Below are 19155 nucleotides of genomic sequence, written 5' to 3'. Positions count from 1 at the left end.
ATGCATGTGGGGGTTACTGAATTGTGAAAACATACCAGAACACTTTTGGTCCTCGTTGTTATGCTCAAGTGGTAAACAAGCCCATACTGATAGATAAAAAATCGTAATGCTAACAAAATCTCCACAATGATACCACGCTTCCCAGAATGTCTAAGATGTTCTTGCTCTTTCTCCCACCATGATTCCCAACTCTTTTCCGGAGGTACACCAATACCTCCTGGGTTGCTTATCCACTTATTCCAATCAGTCCAGTCATCAACAATCTTTTGCCACTCGAATCCTGATGGATTGAAAAGGAATGGAGCAAAAAGCCATGTGCCCACCATGAACCACATGGAGAATGTGATCAAGACATATGACACTGCACTTCTGTATATACGGCCAAAAAGTTGGTACACTATAAGTAGAATCATCAACTCGATTCCCTTGATGAAGTGACTGCGAGAGTATAATCTGTAATTCTCAGCAAACTTGGCATGGAACACCACAAACCCACGGCCTGTAGGTCTATATTCTGCTCCTCCATGAAGCAATGTCCTTCCATAATAGTGGGTTTTTGTTCCAAGAGAAAACGTGAAAAATACAGGGGCCAACTGTAACTGCATCATTATGAAATCAGTTAGTGCAGTGCGGAATCCTCTTTCCAAGCCAATCTCCATCATCATAGGCAAGGCCATCAGAAACCCAAGTTGCACAAAAGATTGAGAAGCAAGAGCCACTTGAAGGGGCTTAATGTCCTGAATGGATGTTTGTGTAAGCAGACCTTCTTCGAGTCCACTAAGAACGAGGTAAAGGCGACCATAAAGAAATACATAGACAGTGAGCACAGTTATCTGTCAGCACAAAGGCAAAAACCAAATCAGATAACCATAGGACATAATAACAATATATATATATTTTTTTGGAGGGGGGGGGGGGGGGAAGGAGTTGTTTTTTGTAACATTACCAGGGTACTGAAATAAAAACCAACTGTGGTGAAATAGCATGACAACATCCGGAAAAAATCAAAACGGTGTCCGAGCCTGTATATGTCACGGCTTAGCGTCTGCTCACCGTTGCCATTAGCTATCTTGGACTCAAACAGAGAGATTTGGTTAAGACCCACATCTCTCCCCTTGCCAACTTGCATGTATTCATGATGAGTAACATTTCCTTCACGAAGAGTAGAGTTGAAACCTGCATAACACATCGACATGAAAAATATAGATATAAAGCTTAGCCTAATGTAACAATTTCTCGACATACAAACAGTGAGGAGGTTACAGTCAGGAGCATACCTGCAAAAATATCCTCACTTAAATTGATGATCTTGGATGCTTTACTGATACCCCCTCTTGTCAGGTGAAAAATTCTATCAAATACGTCTGGATGGCCATAGTGGAACCGGACCCTTAGTGGGCAGAAACATGGAGAAAAACGAAGGATCAGAATATACTAAGCACTGCATACTCAATGAAATGTGTATAATCTTCGAACTTTAGGGTTATGGATTATGAAGCTGCAGCTGCTTCAAACCTACATTAGAAGTTAAGAAAAATACTCATTTCTAGCTAATTATGATGTCTTCAGAATTTCATCTTCTGACATGCTCAGCTGAACTTCAACCCCCCCCAACTTTCATTCTATTTCCGTAGACACAAACCTCGCATTTGACCCATCTACTACCTAGATATGTATCCCCATAAAAGATAATCATGCACTTGCCCAGTTTTGTTTGAGCCTTCCTAGCTAGGTTCTTCAACAGTTTTACGGTCAGTGAAAAGTTCAGTTCTCTCATCGTAGGACTTGAGAAATCTAGAGGTTCTTCAAATGCCAAGTGGTTTCCAAAGGTAGTAGCTATTTTCAAGCAACATCAATTTGGACAGTCGAGAATTTGAGGGGTATGAGACAACAACAACAACAACAACAAACTCAGCCTTATCCCAACTTAATGAGGTTGGCTACATGGATCCAAACAAAACAAAGTAGGTAACCGAGGTCTAAACAAAACAGGGGAATGAAAAGAGGGGAAAAGGGGGATGGGGCATGAGATGAGAACTGAAAAAAAAAAAAAAAAAAAAAGGGAAAGTGACAAATGAAAGATAAAAAAAAAAAAAAAAAAAACAGAACAATGAAAGATGAAAGTAAGAGGAAAGAGGCACAGCCCAGCAAGTCAGGAGAATCTAAGCTAGATGGGGTCTGCGAATTTCAAAAATAAAAGGGCGTAAGAGTGACCCTTTGATTTGAATGACTCTTAAGCCCCAACACTTTCTGTTCTGGAGAAACAGTCAGAATCATATTAGAATTATAAGGCTAGGTCGGTGAGGTACCCCTGTCCTGCATTCAACATTCACCTGCAGACACTGGATATAAAAAGAGAAGTACATCCAGTTTTGGGACAGTGATTCAAACGGGCATACAGTGATCTATATGATGAGGACCAAGAGAGAGGATCTACTTTATCAAAGGTCTCTCCAGCCCAGTGATTTTTAGAAGGTAACAACATTTGCTTCCCAACCACATATTTGCTAGCTTTCAGATTACCATGCAGTATCATTTCATTTCAAGACACCTAATTGTTGCCAGATTTATATTTTACATAGATTATTACATGATGGCAATTTGCATTTTCTGCTCTAGTGGTGTACTGGTCATAATCCAGATATTTATTACTTCTCCTTCTTCCTTCATTTATTATAAGCTCCACTTTCAGGGTCCTTACAGTGGCTCATTCGACCTTACAACTAATACAAGACATAGAAGAAGAAACAGAAAATTTTAATTTCGAAAATAGAGATTGTTTGATGCCATTCCAGATGATCAAGACCTCCATTTTAGAACAGTGACTTGAAACCCCAACCACAAGTTTCCAACCCATAACATAATGGCCTACCAAATATGATTATAAAAAATCAACTACGCAACATCCAGTTTGGCGTACACATTATGCTCCAGCAACATAAGAATAGATCAGAGTTCCTGTCAAAGGTGACCCTCCCATCAATATTTTAAGCTCTCACAGGTTCACTTGAAAGCCAGCAGCAGTCTTAAAAATTCAGTCTCTCAAATGATCACTTGATTGTAACCCAACCAAAAGGTCCCTGACAAATTAAATGAACTATGCGGACCTCGGCGCAAACGGTAAGCCCCACATATTCGAATAGTGAAAAGACAGATAGTAAACTGAAGGAAATCATAACTTCCCCCAGCACGTGGATGTTTGGATGGTGGAAAAGTGGGGCACAATCCAATTTACCTGGAAAATCTCCTAAGTCCGACTCTGATGGATTTTAATCAGATCTTGGAGAGGATGGACTGGAAGCCTGTGAGACAGAAAAAGCTCGTGGAACAAAGTTTCACTGTTCACTGGGAAACTTGTTGGACTTCTTCACACTTTTTCTTTCCACCCCCATCTTGCCCGACAACCAAAAACGGTCTTACCAACATTAGAAAGATAAAACTATGGACTAGAACACAAGTTAATCAAGTCATGCGTGCACCAAAATTACAACATTAGTAACATAGAAAAGGTAATGCTAAAATTCCAGTGGGATGGCTAAATGCATCCACTACAAACCCAGGAAATAGGTATTTCGCTGAAACCACGATTAGAGATCTTACTTCAAAGGGTTTGCCAACAATCTCTGCCCAATAGTCACAAAACTGGTTTCTTGATTTGACATAAACCATGCAAGGGAAGAAACACTGCACAAGATATCAGAAGAATATCAGTAAGTACATGCTATCATTAACAAATAAACATTCTGATTCAAAAACCACATCACAATCTCAACCAAGAATAAGTTAATAAAGTCAAGGCACTACCTTCCAGTAAATATATGCTCCCTCAGTCCAAGTATTGACGGATGCCTCACACCATCATGTATTTTAAGAAATTCTTCTAACAAATTCCTCATTTTAAATGCTTCTTCCATGTAGTTATCCTGTAGAAAATGGCATTTTAAAGAAGCAAAATTTAGGTTCAGAAACACAGGTTAACCTCATAGCTAACCAGACATACCCATCATCGTACCTGATTCATATCAATAGTCTGCAACCCTTCTCCACGGGTAAAAATGATTGCATGATTCTGGTTTTCTGGCTTTCCTTCACCCAATATAGCAGGTCCTGGAAGCTTTATCCGATAAATGTCCTACCCATTGAAATCCAAACTAACATAAGTAACCCAAGTTAAAGAGAATCCTACCAATAAAAGATGGGAACACCATTGGTACATTATGAAAGTAATAGAAGAATTATAGAGACCACGCGACCAGGCAGTGATCTTTTGTCCTATATATAGGGAAAATGTTCTCTGAGCCGCTGGAGTAGGGTATGCTAGCTCCTCTGTGTCTATCTCTCTCCTTCTCACATGAAATGACCTCACTATCCTCATATGGTCAATACCATTTCGCAGCAACCCATTGGGGTGCTCCCCTATGCCGCTTTTGCTCAGAGAATATATATATATATATATATATATATATATATATATATATGTATATAAAAAACAATATATTTTAAAGAATACTGAAGATGCATCTTTTTCTCCCTCCTCAATGGAGGACACCACTTCTTCTAGGTCAAGGGTCGAAACATAGAGGACTGGCAGTGCAACTTGCAGTAGTGACCAAGGTACATATGATTCCCCTCCCTTCTCCTTCTTCCTCTGCCTTCCCTGGCAGTAGCAGCGCCTGCGTTTGCTACTGCTGCTTCCTCCTCTTCTTCTCACTATTTTTGTCCATTACTCTATTTCCTTTTCCCATTTCTTTTTCTGCCCGGATTTCTTATTTTTTCCCCCATTTTCCACCTTATGCAAGTTTTTAACTAGAGAAAAAGTGAGAAGTCTTCTTTTCAGCTCTGGCTTTCCACTTCAGCTGTTGCTTTTTCTTTTTATTACTTCTAGGGTAGCTGCTTCAGCTTCAGCCGCTCGAATTTTTTGACATTCCATTATATTTCTCATAAAAAAATGGCATCTACTTCTGGAAATCTTAGCTACTCTTAGGCTCTCTTAGCATGATATTGGGGAAACAAGCATGTAGCTACGGTTGCATACTCGTCCATAAGTCAAATCGGATAACGTCTAGGCAACTTGGCAACTGGTTGCCGAGGATTTTGAAAAGTGCCTTGCTGTCTAGGCAATGCCTTGACGATTTTGCCTATTGTACTAGTTCAGGTAAGCAAACTTTAGTTTTCTGTTCTCCATTATTACTTCCATAATTTCCCCCATGCTTTCCTGATTTCTACAATGAGATCTATCTCCCCTTGTTAGCGTCAAGAGAAAAGGGGTAAATTACCCCCCAACATTTGGGAAACTATGAACCAGTGCCCCCTTTAGACTAAAGTTAGTTAAAGTGATAAGATATGGTCTGATGGCTTTTATGTCTTGAAGATGACTAGTTTATCACATAAAAAACAACCTCCTAACTAATTAGACCCTTGGTTCTATTCCTGCAAAGACCCTCAGTCATAGAGGGGTCTAATGAGTTGGACGGTTCTTTTGCTTGGGTAAAATAGTTGTACTAAAGATATTGAGAAGAAATTCTAGTGTATCTCATGATTTGAACTGATATTAGATGAAGTGATCATAGTTGTAGTTTCAACAAATGTTAGGGACACTAACCATAGTTCTTGAAATATGAGGGACCCAATTTATAGCTTCACTAGCGGCCCCAAGCGTGATTTACCCAGAGAAATTTGAAATATCCCATCCCATATGTGAGGGTGATCTGTCCATTGGACTATGAGATATTGAATTTGTCCACCTTCAATTTCTCCCCTATTTTATGGTTTATTGATTTTACCAATTATTTCCTATTCAGTCCTACATTTTCCAGCGATTTCTCTTTTAAATCCATATCTAAAATCTAGTTCAGTTTACTTATTGAATTCTGACACTTTCTTTATTTTCAAATAAATTCCAGCAGCGAGCTTTGCCCTTTCTTATATTAGGGTTTCGGTGTGGTTGATTCATATTTTTTTGAAGGGTTAATGGCAGCTCTGATTCTGAGGAGTTCAACATATCGTTGTAATTTGGGGTACAAGAGTATTTTTGTCTTATTTTATCCCTTAGGGGCAAGGTTTAAAGTATCGGTATTGGATATTGTATCGGAAGGGTGATTTTAAGAGACGTATCGTATTGTATCAAAGAGACGCAAGATACACATGGAAATGTTTAGGATACATGCAAAATTAAAATTTTGAAGCATAAAAACCTATAAATAAGTAATATGTAAAATATTGTTTGTAAAAGATGTATCAAGTGTATCAGTATCAACCATATTGGGTCACATATTGACCCTATACAATTGATACTTTTTTTGGATATCGTATCGTGCCGTATCGTATCGGTACCCTAAAAATAAGATGTGTATTGGTTAGTATCAACGGATACATTTAGAGACTTAAAACCTTGCTTAGGGATATTCTTGTACTCGTGCCATTCTGGAACATTCTTTAGTCTATTATAAATAAAGTGGGTTGTGAACATTAAGATGCAAGCCATTATTCTCTAATTCTTCATGGCATCAGAGCGAAGATCATCATGGGGATCCGAACCCTAATGAAGGAAACCCTTGCAATCCCCTCTCTCTCTTAGCGCCACCGCCGCCACCTTCCCTTCCCTTTCCAGGGTCGCCGCCCTTTCCCGCCTCTCTCGCCTCCTCCTCTCTCTCTCTCTCTCTCTCCACTCTTGGTCTCTCTTTCTCTTTTCTACCAGCTTCAAGCTCCTCCCTCTTCTCAGCGCCCCTTTGTGTCACCCCTTGGTGGTGATTTCTTCCATTGAGGGTTCTTTTTTGTGAATCCGTGAGTGATTGAAAGATCTCCTTTTTCCCTTTTTTGAGATCTCTGTCTTTTTTTCCCTGGAACCGTTTGATTTGCCTGATTGGCTTTGCCCTTTTTGAGAGGCCTTTTGTTTGAAGATTTTTTTTATCTTTGACTAGAAACTATTTTGGGCATGACCACCGATGTGACTTCTACGGATACTTCTGGTGATCGCGGCTTCCTTTTGTTCCCTGTTTGTTCCATTAAATTAGATGGGAACAATTATTTGATGTGGTCTCCCTCCTGCTTCCTTTCTATAGCGTCCCGTGGCTTTTCTGGTAAGGTACTATTTTATTAATTCCACGCATCCAAATATTGCAAGGGGTTATCTCTTACTGGATTTGGCAACAAAAATCTGGAAGGCAGCGAAAGATACCTACTCTCAAGTGGGTAATGATGCTCAACTCTATGAACTCTACATAAAGATTCATGAGACGAAACAGAAAGATGACATTATCCCAGTATATTTCTGAGTTGCGTAGTATGTGGCAAGAGCTAGATTATTATGAGGATTTCTCTGCTTCTTGCCCTACTGATGCCTTGAAGTTCACCAAAAGGGAGGACAAGTTTCATGTATATGTGTTTTTGACAGGTCTCAATGTTGAGTTTGATCAGATTCGGGCACATGTCCTGAGTCGTGATCCTTTTCCTACTCTAGGGCAGGTGTATGCTATGGTTTAATCAGAAAACCGCCGCCATACTACGATGTTACAGCCTGCTCCCCCAAACTGATCCACACTATTTTCGGGGTCTGGAGCCTCTTCTCATAGAGGGACTTAACGTCTTAGTGATCGCCCTAATTCAGAAAAGGATCCTATTAAATGTGAGTACTGTGGAAAGGAACAACACACCAAAGACTTTTGTTGGAAGCTCAATGGTAGACGTGCAAATGGCAGAGATCATGGTCACGTTTACGGGACTGGTTCGGTTCAAGCACACTAAACCAAATCCACTGAAGTTACACCCATTGGAGTACCTTTTTCCGGAGGATTTGATGACTCTCATCTCCATCGTCTCCTTGCACCATCCAGCTCTTCTCCATCAGCGTCTATTACTGCTTCCCTGCCAGCCACTTCTGATTCCCATTTTGCTCATAAAAGGTATCTCTGTCGATGATCACTATGCCTACTCTGCATCCAATCCTTGGATTATTGATTCAAGGGCCACCGACCATATGACTGGTTCATCCCATTCTTTTTTTGAGTATTTTCCTGGGTCAGGTAAGGGTAAAGTTAGAGTTGCTGATAATCCCTCTCCTCCATCTCTAGGAAGGGTTCTGTCAAATGCTCACCTTTACTCTCTTTATCTTTTTTTTTACATGAACCCACTTTTGCTACTAATCTCCTTTCCATTAGTAGCCTTACTAGGGATTTGAATTGCAAAGTAACCTTTTTCCCGTCCCATTGTGTTTTACAAGACTTGGTGACGGAGAAAACGATTGGCAGTGGTAAAGTGGTCAATGGATTATACTTGCTGGATTCTGCAAACTCTTCTTCCTCAGCATTGACGATACAAGCTCCTCCTAGTTCTTCCGAAGTTGCCCTGGATAATTTATATAGATGGTATTACCTTTTGGGTCATCCCCCCTTGGTACTTCGGCCAAAATTTTTCCAGATTTATTTAGCAAATGTAACCCGAACCATTATTTTTTGTGATGCTTGTATTTTTGCAAAGCAAACCTGTTCGGTCTATTCTCCTTTTGATAATATTAGTTTGGAACCTTTTCATTTAATTCACTCTGATGTATGGGGCCCTGTTTGGTGTGTTTTTTTTACTGGATACCGATGGTTTGTTACATTTATTGATTGCCATACGCAGGTTACTTGGATCTACTTGTTGCGCTAGAAGAGTGAAGTCTTCTGCTGTTTTCAACTCTTTCTCCCAATGGTTAAGTCCCAATTTGATGCCAAGATTAAAATTTTTTCGGTCTGATAATGGGCATGAATATTTAGATAATTCTTTTCAAAATTATTTGGGTGACAATGGCATCATTCATCAGACAAGCTGTGTGGATACCCATGCTTAAAACAGTGTGGCCGAACACAAGAATCGGCATTTACTGGAGGTTGCACGTTCATTGATGTTCCAAATGAATGTCCCTGCCCTCTACTGGAGCGAGGTTGTTCTCACGGATGCATATCTCATTAATAGGATGCCCTCTCGAGTTCTCAACTCTTGTTGCCCCTTGGAGCTGCTTACTGGTTTTGTTACCTTAATTGTACCGCCGAAGGTATTTGGTTGTGTGTGCTTTGCCCGTAATCATCACCTGCATGGTAAGCTTGATCCTTGTGGCCTCTGCTGCATTTTCCTTGGTTACTCGGCGACTCAGAAAGGATACAAATGCTATCATCCGTGTTTGTCTCTATGGACGTGGCACTTAGCCACTCTTCCTCTGGGGAATAAACTTGTGGGGTGCAAATGGGTGTTTACTGTGAAGCAGAAGATGGATGGTATTGTTGATAGATACAAGGCTCGATTGGCTACCAAGGGCTTCACCCAGACATTTGGCATAGACTACCAGGAGACCTTTGCTCTTGTGGCCAAGTTAAATACTATTCGGGTAATTCTCTCATGTGCGGTCAACTTGGGTTGGGAGCTACCAACTAGACGTGAAAAATGCGTTCCTTAGGGAACTTGAAGAGAAAGTATACATGAATGTCCCTCCTAGATTCTCTAGTCTGAAGACCCATGGGAAGGTTTGCAAGTTAAAGCGAGCTTTGTATAGGCTGAAACAGTCACCTAGAGCATGGTTTTGGATGCTTCCATAAAGCTATGATGTATGCTGGTTACAAACAGAGTAATGTTGATCATACTCTGTTCATTAAGAAAAATGGTGAGCTGATTACTGTTCTTATTGTGTATGTTGATGAAATCGTGGTAACAGGAAGTAACAATGGTGAGATAGCCCGGTTGAAGACTTTTTTGGGTACTGGATTTGAAATTCAAGATCTAGGAAAGCTACTACTTCCTTGGGATTGAGGTTGCACGATCAAATCAAGGTATCTTCCTTTCTCAACGGAAGTATACACTTGATCTTCTGACTGACACTGGGATGTTAGGGTGCAAACCAGTAGATACTCCCCTAGAGGCAAATTTTCATCTCAAGCAAAAGGATGGTGAACCTATAGATAAAGGGGGATATGAGAGATTGGTTGGGAGATTAATTTATCTCTCCCACACTAGGCCGGATATTGCATTTGCTGTTAGTATGGTCAGCCAATATATGCATGATCCCTACTCCGGTCATTTGGAAGCTATTTATAGGATCTTGTGGTACCTAAAGTCTGCCCCAGATAGAGGCGTTCTTTTTTATGCTCATGACCATCTGCGCATTGAAGCTTACATTGATGCTGATTGGGCCGGTTCTCCTAATGATAGATGTTCCACTTCCGGGTACTGTACTTTGGTCGGTGAGAACCTCGTTACTTGGCGCAGCAAGAAGCAGACAATGGTTGCTCGTTCTAGCGCAAAGGCTGAGTTTAGGGTCATGACCCATGGTATTTGTGAACTTCTCTAGCTTCAGAGTCTTCTCCATGAACTATTTGTCCATGTTTAGCTCCCCATGCAACTCTTTTGTGACAGCAAATCAGCCACCAGTATTGCTCACAATTCAGTTAATGTAGCTCTAAATAGGAGAAAGATCCTATTAGAGGCCAAGCAACAGGATCTCAAAGGGGGTTGCTGGTTCGAATGGGTAGAATTAAGGTTTTTGGTCAATTTCTAGGGTTAGGTTTATGAATATGGAGATGAAACTTATAGGGTATTGATGGGCAGGTCTAGGAGAAGCTATTAATGTAGGTTTGAACAAGATTTGAATAAAAATTCAAATTCCAGAATTTTAGGGTTAGGGTTTTGGGTTTTGGGTTTTAAAAATTAGGTCAAATTTAGGGTTTTAAGTGGGATGTAAGGGCTGGGCTTGGGGTCGAGTTTTCTAAACAGGGAGGGGAAGGTTCGATCTAAATATGGGCTGGTTCTGATGGTTAAATCAGGCTGCGGGGATTTTAGGGCTTTAATGGAGGTGAGGGGATTTAGGGTTTGGAAAGACAAATAGGGGCAGCAGCTTGGGTCGAGTATAGAGGGTGTTAAGGAGAGGTTGTGGTTTGAATTTGAAGTAATTCTACAGGTTAAATATGGCTAGGCAGCAAGATCTAGGGTTTAATGGAGTTAGGGTTTATGGAATTCAAACAAAAAATAAAGGGGGGACGATTGGGGGAAAGGATTAGAGTGTTAGAAGAAGAAATTGGGTGTCTAACTTACTGGAGATTCCACTGGCAGCAAGCTTCGACTAGTTGAAGGATAGAACCACCTTTAGATAAGGATCCTCCCATGTCATAACTCACAGGAGATCCACCTGCCCTTCATCCTTGATAGAACCACAAGGCAAACACTCCAAGGAGCAACAGCAGCAGCAAATTCTATTTTTTTAATTCAAATAATCTATGGGGGAGCCTCCCACAATTTAACTATTTATATAATAGGCTAACAGCCAAAACCTAGTACAACTTAAAACGGTAAAAAGACCTATTTAATCCTACTAACTTAAGTTAAAAGACATCTAACTGAATAACTTATATTTACCCAATTGAACCAATTGGATGCAACCAATTTTAAACCGGTTCAATTAAAAACATAAAAATAAGACTTAGTATTGAGCTAATCCTGTATGCAACCTATATACCCCTATTCCAGGCCTATTAAAGTGGCTTATTACATAGAAAACCCTTGGGATCAAAGGCCCAACATATATATATCACAATCCTAGACTTATTCCTAATAAAAGAAGCCCAGTTTGGTGATAGTTCTGCATCAACAGTTCAGCATGATCAGACACAACACATTGAGATTGATCGTCACTTCATCAAGGAGAAGTTGGAGCAAGGCGTCATTTGTGTTCCCTTTATTACTTCCTCAGAATAACTGGCAGACTCATTCACTAAAGGACTATCTAGTAAAGTTTTTCATCCAATTATTTCCAAGTTAGGCATGATTGACATCTATGCACCAACTTGAGAGGGAGTGTTGTAATTTGGGGTACAAGGGTATTTTTGTCTAATTTTATCCCTTAGGGGTATTCTTGTTCTTGTGCCTATTCTGGAACATTCTCTAGTCTATTATAAATAAAGTAGGCTGTGGACATAAAGACACAAGCCATTATTCTCTAATTCTTCAGGCAGCTACCCAAGAAGTCAGTGGAGGTTATTTAAGAGGTGATTGATGCACTGTCCTTAAAAGGAAAGGTTGGGGACTGCGGGCGCCTAGATGCTGACTCTCCAAATAAAAAATTCCAGAGGGAAAAACTGTTGGTGGTGGGGGAACCCTCAGTTGGGAAAGTCAGGCCTGAGCCAGATGTGTCTTGGCTATGTCATGGATCTCCCTTTGAAACACTGGCCTAATATTTATGAAGAAAGGCCACATCAAGCAAATACATATAGGAGATAGTGAGATACCTACTGAAATGGCTTGAGAAGGGAAATAAATATCAGAGAACACATGGATAACACAGGGTTACACAAAGACGATTGTCTTTATATGACCACACTAGAGACAAATTTTATTTTGTTGTTCGGAAATAAACCATGGATGCTTGTGAAGCCTAATCAATGTTCAACGGTTAAACCCTACACAAAAGCGATTACCCATATAAGCAACTTCATATCTAGAAATCTCTGAAATTCCATCACTGCTTCAGCCCACTAACCACCTAAGCTACAACATTCTGGTTAAAAAAGTACATTACGGGAAAAAAACACTGATTTATGGAAAACTAAAATAGTTCAATCTAGGGGTTAAAAAAACACTAGGACTGACCGATTGGAACTCCGGACGGGATAGGTCCTGGTCGATTCCGAGTTAACTCGGCCATACGATTGACGTTTACCACTTTTTGAGGAGATAATAGGGGAAATCATGGTATCACCTGGATCAACCCAACCTATCCGTTCACCAATCTGTCAAGCTGTACTAGTACAATAGGAAATTTATATGTTGTGTCCTAGAAGCACCCAAGCATTACTCAAATTTAATATTATTATCAGCAACATATAGTGTTGATATGGATTTTTTTTTTGTTTGGTTTGGGGTGGGAATTTTGAAGTATCCAGGCATTTAAGGCTAGAGCAATAATAGTGCAACTGGGTTCCCAAAACCCTGGTTTTGGGTTACTATGGGCCCACCAAAGTGAAAGAAACTCAAAATAATATGGTTAGTGGCAATTCTGTAAATTCCAAGAAATTTAGGACCCTGTTTGGTAAAGCAAAAAGGAAAGAGGACTAATTGGTAATTAAATTTGAAAGAAAGAGGTCTTTCTGAAATTTAGAAGTGGGAGAAACAGAAGTAAACTTAAGAATGAAAGGGCTTCTCTGTAATTTTATGAAATAAGGACATGTATGCAAATTAATAAACAATGCGTTCTACTTCAGCCCACGATAGGAACAGTAAACCGGTAAGTTCTCTGGTTTGCAATTGAGAGAAATCACTTGATCCAACTCCTTTCAAGATGAAATTTTACGCACTGATTTGTAACTCCTAAACCCAATGAGGAATAATCAATAGCCGACCCCGGTGTTCAAATATTTATATAAGAATAAATGACTGAAACAGTGAAACTCACTGGCGGAGGTTAGAAAGACCAGGTCTGGTCTCACGGTGCTATCTCAAGAATCACGATAGAGGATAGCTTCCTTTTGGGATGGTATTCAAGAGATTTAATCGTCCTAAGGAAGCAAACTGTTACCCAAATTCAGATCAAATGGCTGAAGACCAAGAAGTTCCAACATAATAATCTTCCAAGTCCAGAATACCATTAAAACAGATGGGATTAGCAGTAAGACAAAAGAGCAGAGAAGAAATACAGAATAAAAAGAAGAGAATAGGATAACAGAAGTTTAAGGGAAATAAGCGAGGACAGAACAATTGACCAACCTGGTTGCACACAATTCCACAACCGAGAGGAAAACGTAACTCAAAATTTTATTCAATATCTTATGATCTTATCTACCCCAACATCAATGGGTGATTTACGTATATAACTAGAGAAAGCAAATTCTTATTCTTACTCAAAACAGGAAGAGTTTGAAACAAACTCAACTCCATGATTGCTAGCATAAAAAAACTAAAATAAATAATAAATATCAAATGACAAAACATCCCCTAAACAAATGAACAAGCCCTGAAGCCCCTATATACTTCTATGGGACCAGAACCCAGATCCGGACCTGGCCCTTCTTGGACTGGTTTCCAGACTGAGTCACGCAGGTCCAGTTATGGATGTGCAACTGCATCAGTAATCCATCTTTCTACATTCTGAGAAAACATTTTATATTCTAGATGTTGATGTTCTTTCAATGTTTAATGGGTTAAACAACCAAAAAAAAAAAAAAAAAGGCAAGATGAACATATATAACAGCTAGACACAGAAGTGATCTGGTTCCTTGGAGAAAGCTTGTCTGGTTCAAAGGCCACATTCCTCAACACAGCTTCACTGTGCGGCGCGTCTTCACAAACTACCTCCCACTGCAGTCTTTCCTCTGGCTTCGGCAGATACCAATCTCCCCTTTTTACTGCCTTTGGAATGCTATCGAAGACACAGATCATCTCTTCTTTGATTGCCCGCTCTCCTTGGCCATCTGGAAGGGAATTCTTGTCAAATGCTGGCCCTGAAGGAGGAGAGTTCTCAACTTCTCCAGGGAATGGTTATGGATAGACATGACATTTGCTGGCTCCTCGATTTGTGATACAGTTGGTAAAATGACTTTTGGCGCTTCCATCAACCAGATTTGGATGGAGCATAATATTAGGAAATGAACTTCCAAATCTAGGCCTCTTAGCCAGATTTGGGACTCCATCTCTTTTGACATTAAATCTAAGCTATCAGCTGTTACTTCTCCTTGTATTGACTCCCCAAGGAACAAGCAAATTGTTGTTTCCTGGGATCTCCCCCCCTCCACTATCCAGCTGACCTCCTCCCCTGTTTGAGGCTGTGTTAGCTTGTATTTTTTTTTTCCTTCCCCCCCCCCTTCGATTTGGGGTCTCTGTTGTTCTTTTTCTCTTGGTAATGGATTCTTTATTGACCAAAAAAAAAAAAAAACAGCTAGACAACAATGGAATAGCTTACATTTTTAGATGCTATAGCTAGTTCATATACATGATTTGTACTTTAATCATTCTGGCAAGAGCCTTTTGCTCAACAATTAAATAATGAAATATGATATAAATTTAAGACCATCAGTTCCCAAAACTTTGAGCACTTCAGTTCCCAAAATATGATATGATACCTGATCTAGCTGTTGTACTGGCTCAGAAGAATTTGGAGACTTAGGCGCAGCTTTAACAAGAGCAGAATAATAAACCTTCTGATTTATCTGTTTGGGCTTATCCTTGCTAGGTTCTTCAACTTCATCAATGTAAGCTACACGGAGAGATGGGTATCTGCCACATGAAAATACAAACGATCGTTCATTCATTTTAAAGCTATAATAAGAAATACAGCAATAACATATTAATTTGGTACACATACGTTGTCATGAGCTTTAGAATGTCCTGTGCACGAGCATTGCCAGACCGTTTGTCAATTCCATATTTTTGGCAGGAGACCACATATGTGAATTTCATATCAGCTACAGCTTGACACTGTGAAAATAATGACGTTTGGTCTTTTGAGTGTTCTTCAGGATTCACTGCCTTATAGCCTTGCAACAACTCTGGACAAAGGAAACCATCGAGATACACGCAACAAAGTTAAAAACTATTTCACCATAAGCTGCATGTAATCAAGTACTTCATAATTATCCAGTAACAAGTACCATCATCTTTAGCCATATCAAGGAAGGCCTGAAGTTCCAAAGCTTTGCGGTAATACATCATGCCTCTCACTGGAATGGGGAAAAATTCATCGATCAATTATACAAAGTCAAAACAAGCAGTCCAGAATAAGTTTATTCAGTTTTATGACACTGGGGTAGGGGGTGATGCATTTGCACACAAACTCCGAATTCATACCAGTTCTAGTCAAAGTTTGGCCTCTATATGATGCCCAACGGCGAAGTTCTTCTTCTAGTTCCGGGTTCCCTTTGACGTCCTCATGTCCAACCCGCTCTTGAAAGTTTGTCCATTCATCTGAAATCCATAGAGCCTTTACATAAAAGAAAATTTGCATCAAAATGCATTATGTTAATATTTTATGTCCCAGAATAAACCTGGATATATTTTCTGCAAGTAGAAAAGGATGGAAACACAATCTTCATTCTCTTCTTCAAGGTTGCGTATCGAAAAAAGAACATCCTCTATGTAGTAAGGGGTCAAAACACTACACAAATACATTGTGTTAGGGGATATTTCTCACCCAAAAAAATTTCAACAAGTATAAGCTCAGATGTCTAAAGACCACTATGTAAAATATGGAACAGACAAACAAAAAATAAATGCAAAGACAGCAGATTGTTGCCAAACTAGCAAAAGCTCATGTCCTAGATAACAATAATACCCTGATGATTGACGCTAAATTGGCAGAGTTCCCAGAATTTTTTTTCTGAAAACAACTGGACTTGTGGGTTGGGTTGGATTTACAGAAGTGCAATGATTGAACATCATCACTCTCGCATCCTGTTCTTACCTGCAAATCAGAAGGCTGTATGAATGAACTGTGCAGGAACAGTGTATAATTCTCAGCAGGTCAGAGTCTGGAAGATTCCACCATAGTTGTCAAGGCGGTGGAGGGGTGCCTAAGCGCTTAGGCGACAAGGCGCCCGCCTAGGTGACCAAGGCACCCAAGTGTTATTTTTTATTTCCTTTCTTTTCTAACATTATTTAGTATGTTACAATATATACCTTATATCATCAAAAATCAACATTAAGCCACATCAAGTCATCAAAAATCAACATTAAGCCACATCAAGTCATCAAAAATCAACATTAAGTTACATCAAGTCATCAAAAATCAATATTAAGCCACATCAAGTCATAAAAAATCAACATAGAACTAGACGACAACAAAACTGAAGAAGCAAGCTATTAGAAGTTTGAAACATGGAAAGAGAACTCGATCGAAACTTGTCGAAACCACCGAGACGAGATGTGGGTGAATTTTAAAAAGTCATTGGTTTCGACCAGTTTCAACAAGTTTCAACTGAAACAACCCATATTTCGCAAGTTTCGACACTGATGCCCATCAAAACTTGAGGAAACCTTGGTCGCAACTAGGACAAACAGTTATTTATGCCAATAAACAGGTCAGAAATCAAGACAGACACTTTTTATGCCTAATATCATTTAAGTAAATGCTTTTGTATTTCATTTACTTAAGATATTATTTATAAATAAGCAAATACCCTCTATTTGAATCCAATAAAAATAGTTAAAAAATAAAATTCCAAAAGGATAAAAAGTCAACCCCCCCAGTTCAAGAACAAAAACTGGATTTTCGGCGGTAGGTGGAAATTTCAGCTTTCCAATGTTGGGGTTTTTCTCAAATCTATAAATTTCATAAATCTTAATATGGTAAACATTGTTAAAAAACCAAAAGTGTGGTAAAATATTCATTTGTTTTGATGTCTAATAAGTTATTTTCATTAAGAGCCATTTTGACAGCATTCGTGCACACCAAATTAACTTTGACCGGAACATAACTCCTTCAATATAAATCAGATTTTATGTTCAGGTCAAAGTTAATTTGGTGTGTGCGAATGCTGTCAAAATGGCTCTAAATGAAGACATCACAACAAATGAATATTTTACCACATTTTTGGTTTTTAGCAATGTTTTACCATATTAAGATTTATAGAATTTATAGATTTGAGAAAAACCCCACCATTGGAAAGTTGAAAAATTCCACCTGCCGCAGAAAATCCAGTTTTTATTCTTGAACTGGGGGAGTTGACTTTTTATCCTTTTGGAATTTGATTTTTTAACTATTTTTATTGAATTCAAATAGGGGGGTATTTTCTTATTTATGAATAATATTTAAGTAAATGAAATACAAATACAAAAACGTTTACTTAAATGGCATAAATAACTGTCTATCTTCACAACTATGATTCTCAGTACACTGTGTATACACTACTAAACTTGGGTAAAAAATCACAAGTACCATTTTGAGTATGTTTTTTGTGAAAATAATCCATACATTGTGTTTAGAATGGCAAAAATAGGTTGTATACAAAAAATCAAATAAAAAAAAACATTTATGGGCCTCGAAACCACCAACTCAAGTTGGCTGGGAAAAAATCACTAGTTTCGACCATATCTCGGTTTTTGGTTGGTCATGGTCGAAATCCGAGTTTTAAAACCTTGGTTTGAAACAATCAAAACATACAATTGATTTATACTGTTCTGGGAATTGATAATTGTCATGGTATACCTAGTCTCACATTTGCTTTATATTGTTTTTAGAAAATATGATCTGATCTATAAGTAATTAAATTGCTCTTGATTTAGAGAAATGTTTTTGTTCTCTAAGAAGTTTGATTGGTCAATGATTTTATCTTTACATGAGACTTTTTGTATTAGGTAAAGCACAAAACCAGCTTTCCGACAAATCCAAGATTGCTTTAATATGATTTATATTGAAGGAGTTATGTTCCAGCCAAACCTTATTTGGTATGCACGAAGTCTATCAAAACAAATAGGGGTAAGGCTGCGTACATTTGACCTTCCCCAGACCCTGCTAAATGCGGGAGAGTTGTGCACCAGGTACGGCCTTTTTTTTTCAAAACAAATGAACATTTTACTACTATTTTGATTTTTAGCAATGTTTTACCATATTAAGATTTGTAGAATTTTTAGATTTGAGAAAAAACCCTAACATTAGAAAGTTGAAAATTTCACTTACCGTCGAAAATACAGTTTTGCTCTTGAACTGGGAGGGGGTGACTTTTTATCCTTTTGGAACTTTATTTTTTAACTATTTGTATTTGATTCAAATAAGGGGGGTATTTGCTTATTTATGAATAATGTCTTAAGTAAATGAAATAATAAATGATATTTGGTATAATATCTTAAGTAGAAACATTTACTTAAATGATATTTAGCATAAATAAGGGCCAAGGCCCTAGGCGACGCCTAAGCTACGCCTTGACAACTATAGATTCTAAGTACATTTCTTGATGTTGGAAAAAAAAACTTAAGACAGTTCACCGATTCCTTTATTAAACCTTTTTTACATGGGAGCTGGTGGTTCTTCCTCCAGGCAAGAGACCAGTTGGCTATAAATGGGTGTTTGTAGTCAAACAGAAGATGGATGGGTCAGTAGATAGATACAAGGTGAGGGTTGTGGCTAAGGGGTTTACTCAAACCTATGGGATTGACTACCAGGAGACCTTTATTCCAGCTGTAAAGTTGAATATTGTTCGAGTTCTATTG

General features: G+C 38.9%; 1 protein-coding gene across 3 annotated transcripts in view; it reads right to left on the bottom strand.

Moving 5' to 3' along the window:
* Positions 1–19155, bottom strand: part of LOC122641811 (callose synthase 3-like) — a 66468-nt gene that overhangs the window by 1573 nt on the left and 45740 nt on the right. For 2 of the 3 annotated variants that reach the window (XM_043835114.1, XM_043835115.1), the window contains 11 exons: positions 15996–16105; positions 15799–15915; positions 15603–15671; positions 15317–15500; positions 15075–15228; positions 4013–4132; positions 3805–3923; positions 3601–3684; positions 1278–1390; positions 947–1176; positions 36–833 (listed from right to left, as the gene is read on the bottom strand). In XM_043835114.1, the coding sequence (XP_043691049.1) occupies positions 36–833; positions 947–1176; positions 1278–1390; positions 3601–3684; positions 3805–3923; positions 4013–4132; positions 15075–15228; positions 15317–15500; positions 15603–15671; positions 15799–15915; positions 15996–16105 (2098 nt within the window). Of the gene's footprint in view, positions 1–35; positions 834–946; positions 1177–1277; positions 1391–3596; positions 3685–3804; positions 3924–4012; positions 4133–15074; positions 15229–15316; positions 15501–15602; positions 15672–15798; positions 15916–15995; positions 16106–19155 lie in introns of those variants that run through there. The other variant, XM_043835116.1, reaches the window with a different exon arrangement.

The sequence above is a fragment of the Telopea speciosissima genome, chromosome 10, assembly GCF_018873765.1.
Source record: "Telopea speciosissima isolate NSW1024214 ecotype Mountain lineage chromosome 10, Tspe_v1, whole genome shotgun sequence".
In the NCBI taxonomy this organism is placed as follows: Eukaryota; Viridiplantae; Streptophyta; class Magnoliopsida; order Proteales; family Proteaceae; genus Telopea; species Telopea speciosissima.
This window is presented reverse-complemented; position numbering and strand designations above follow the sequence as displayed.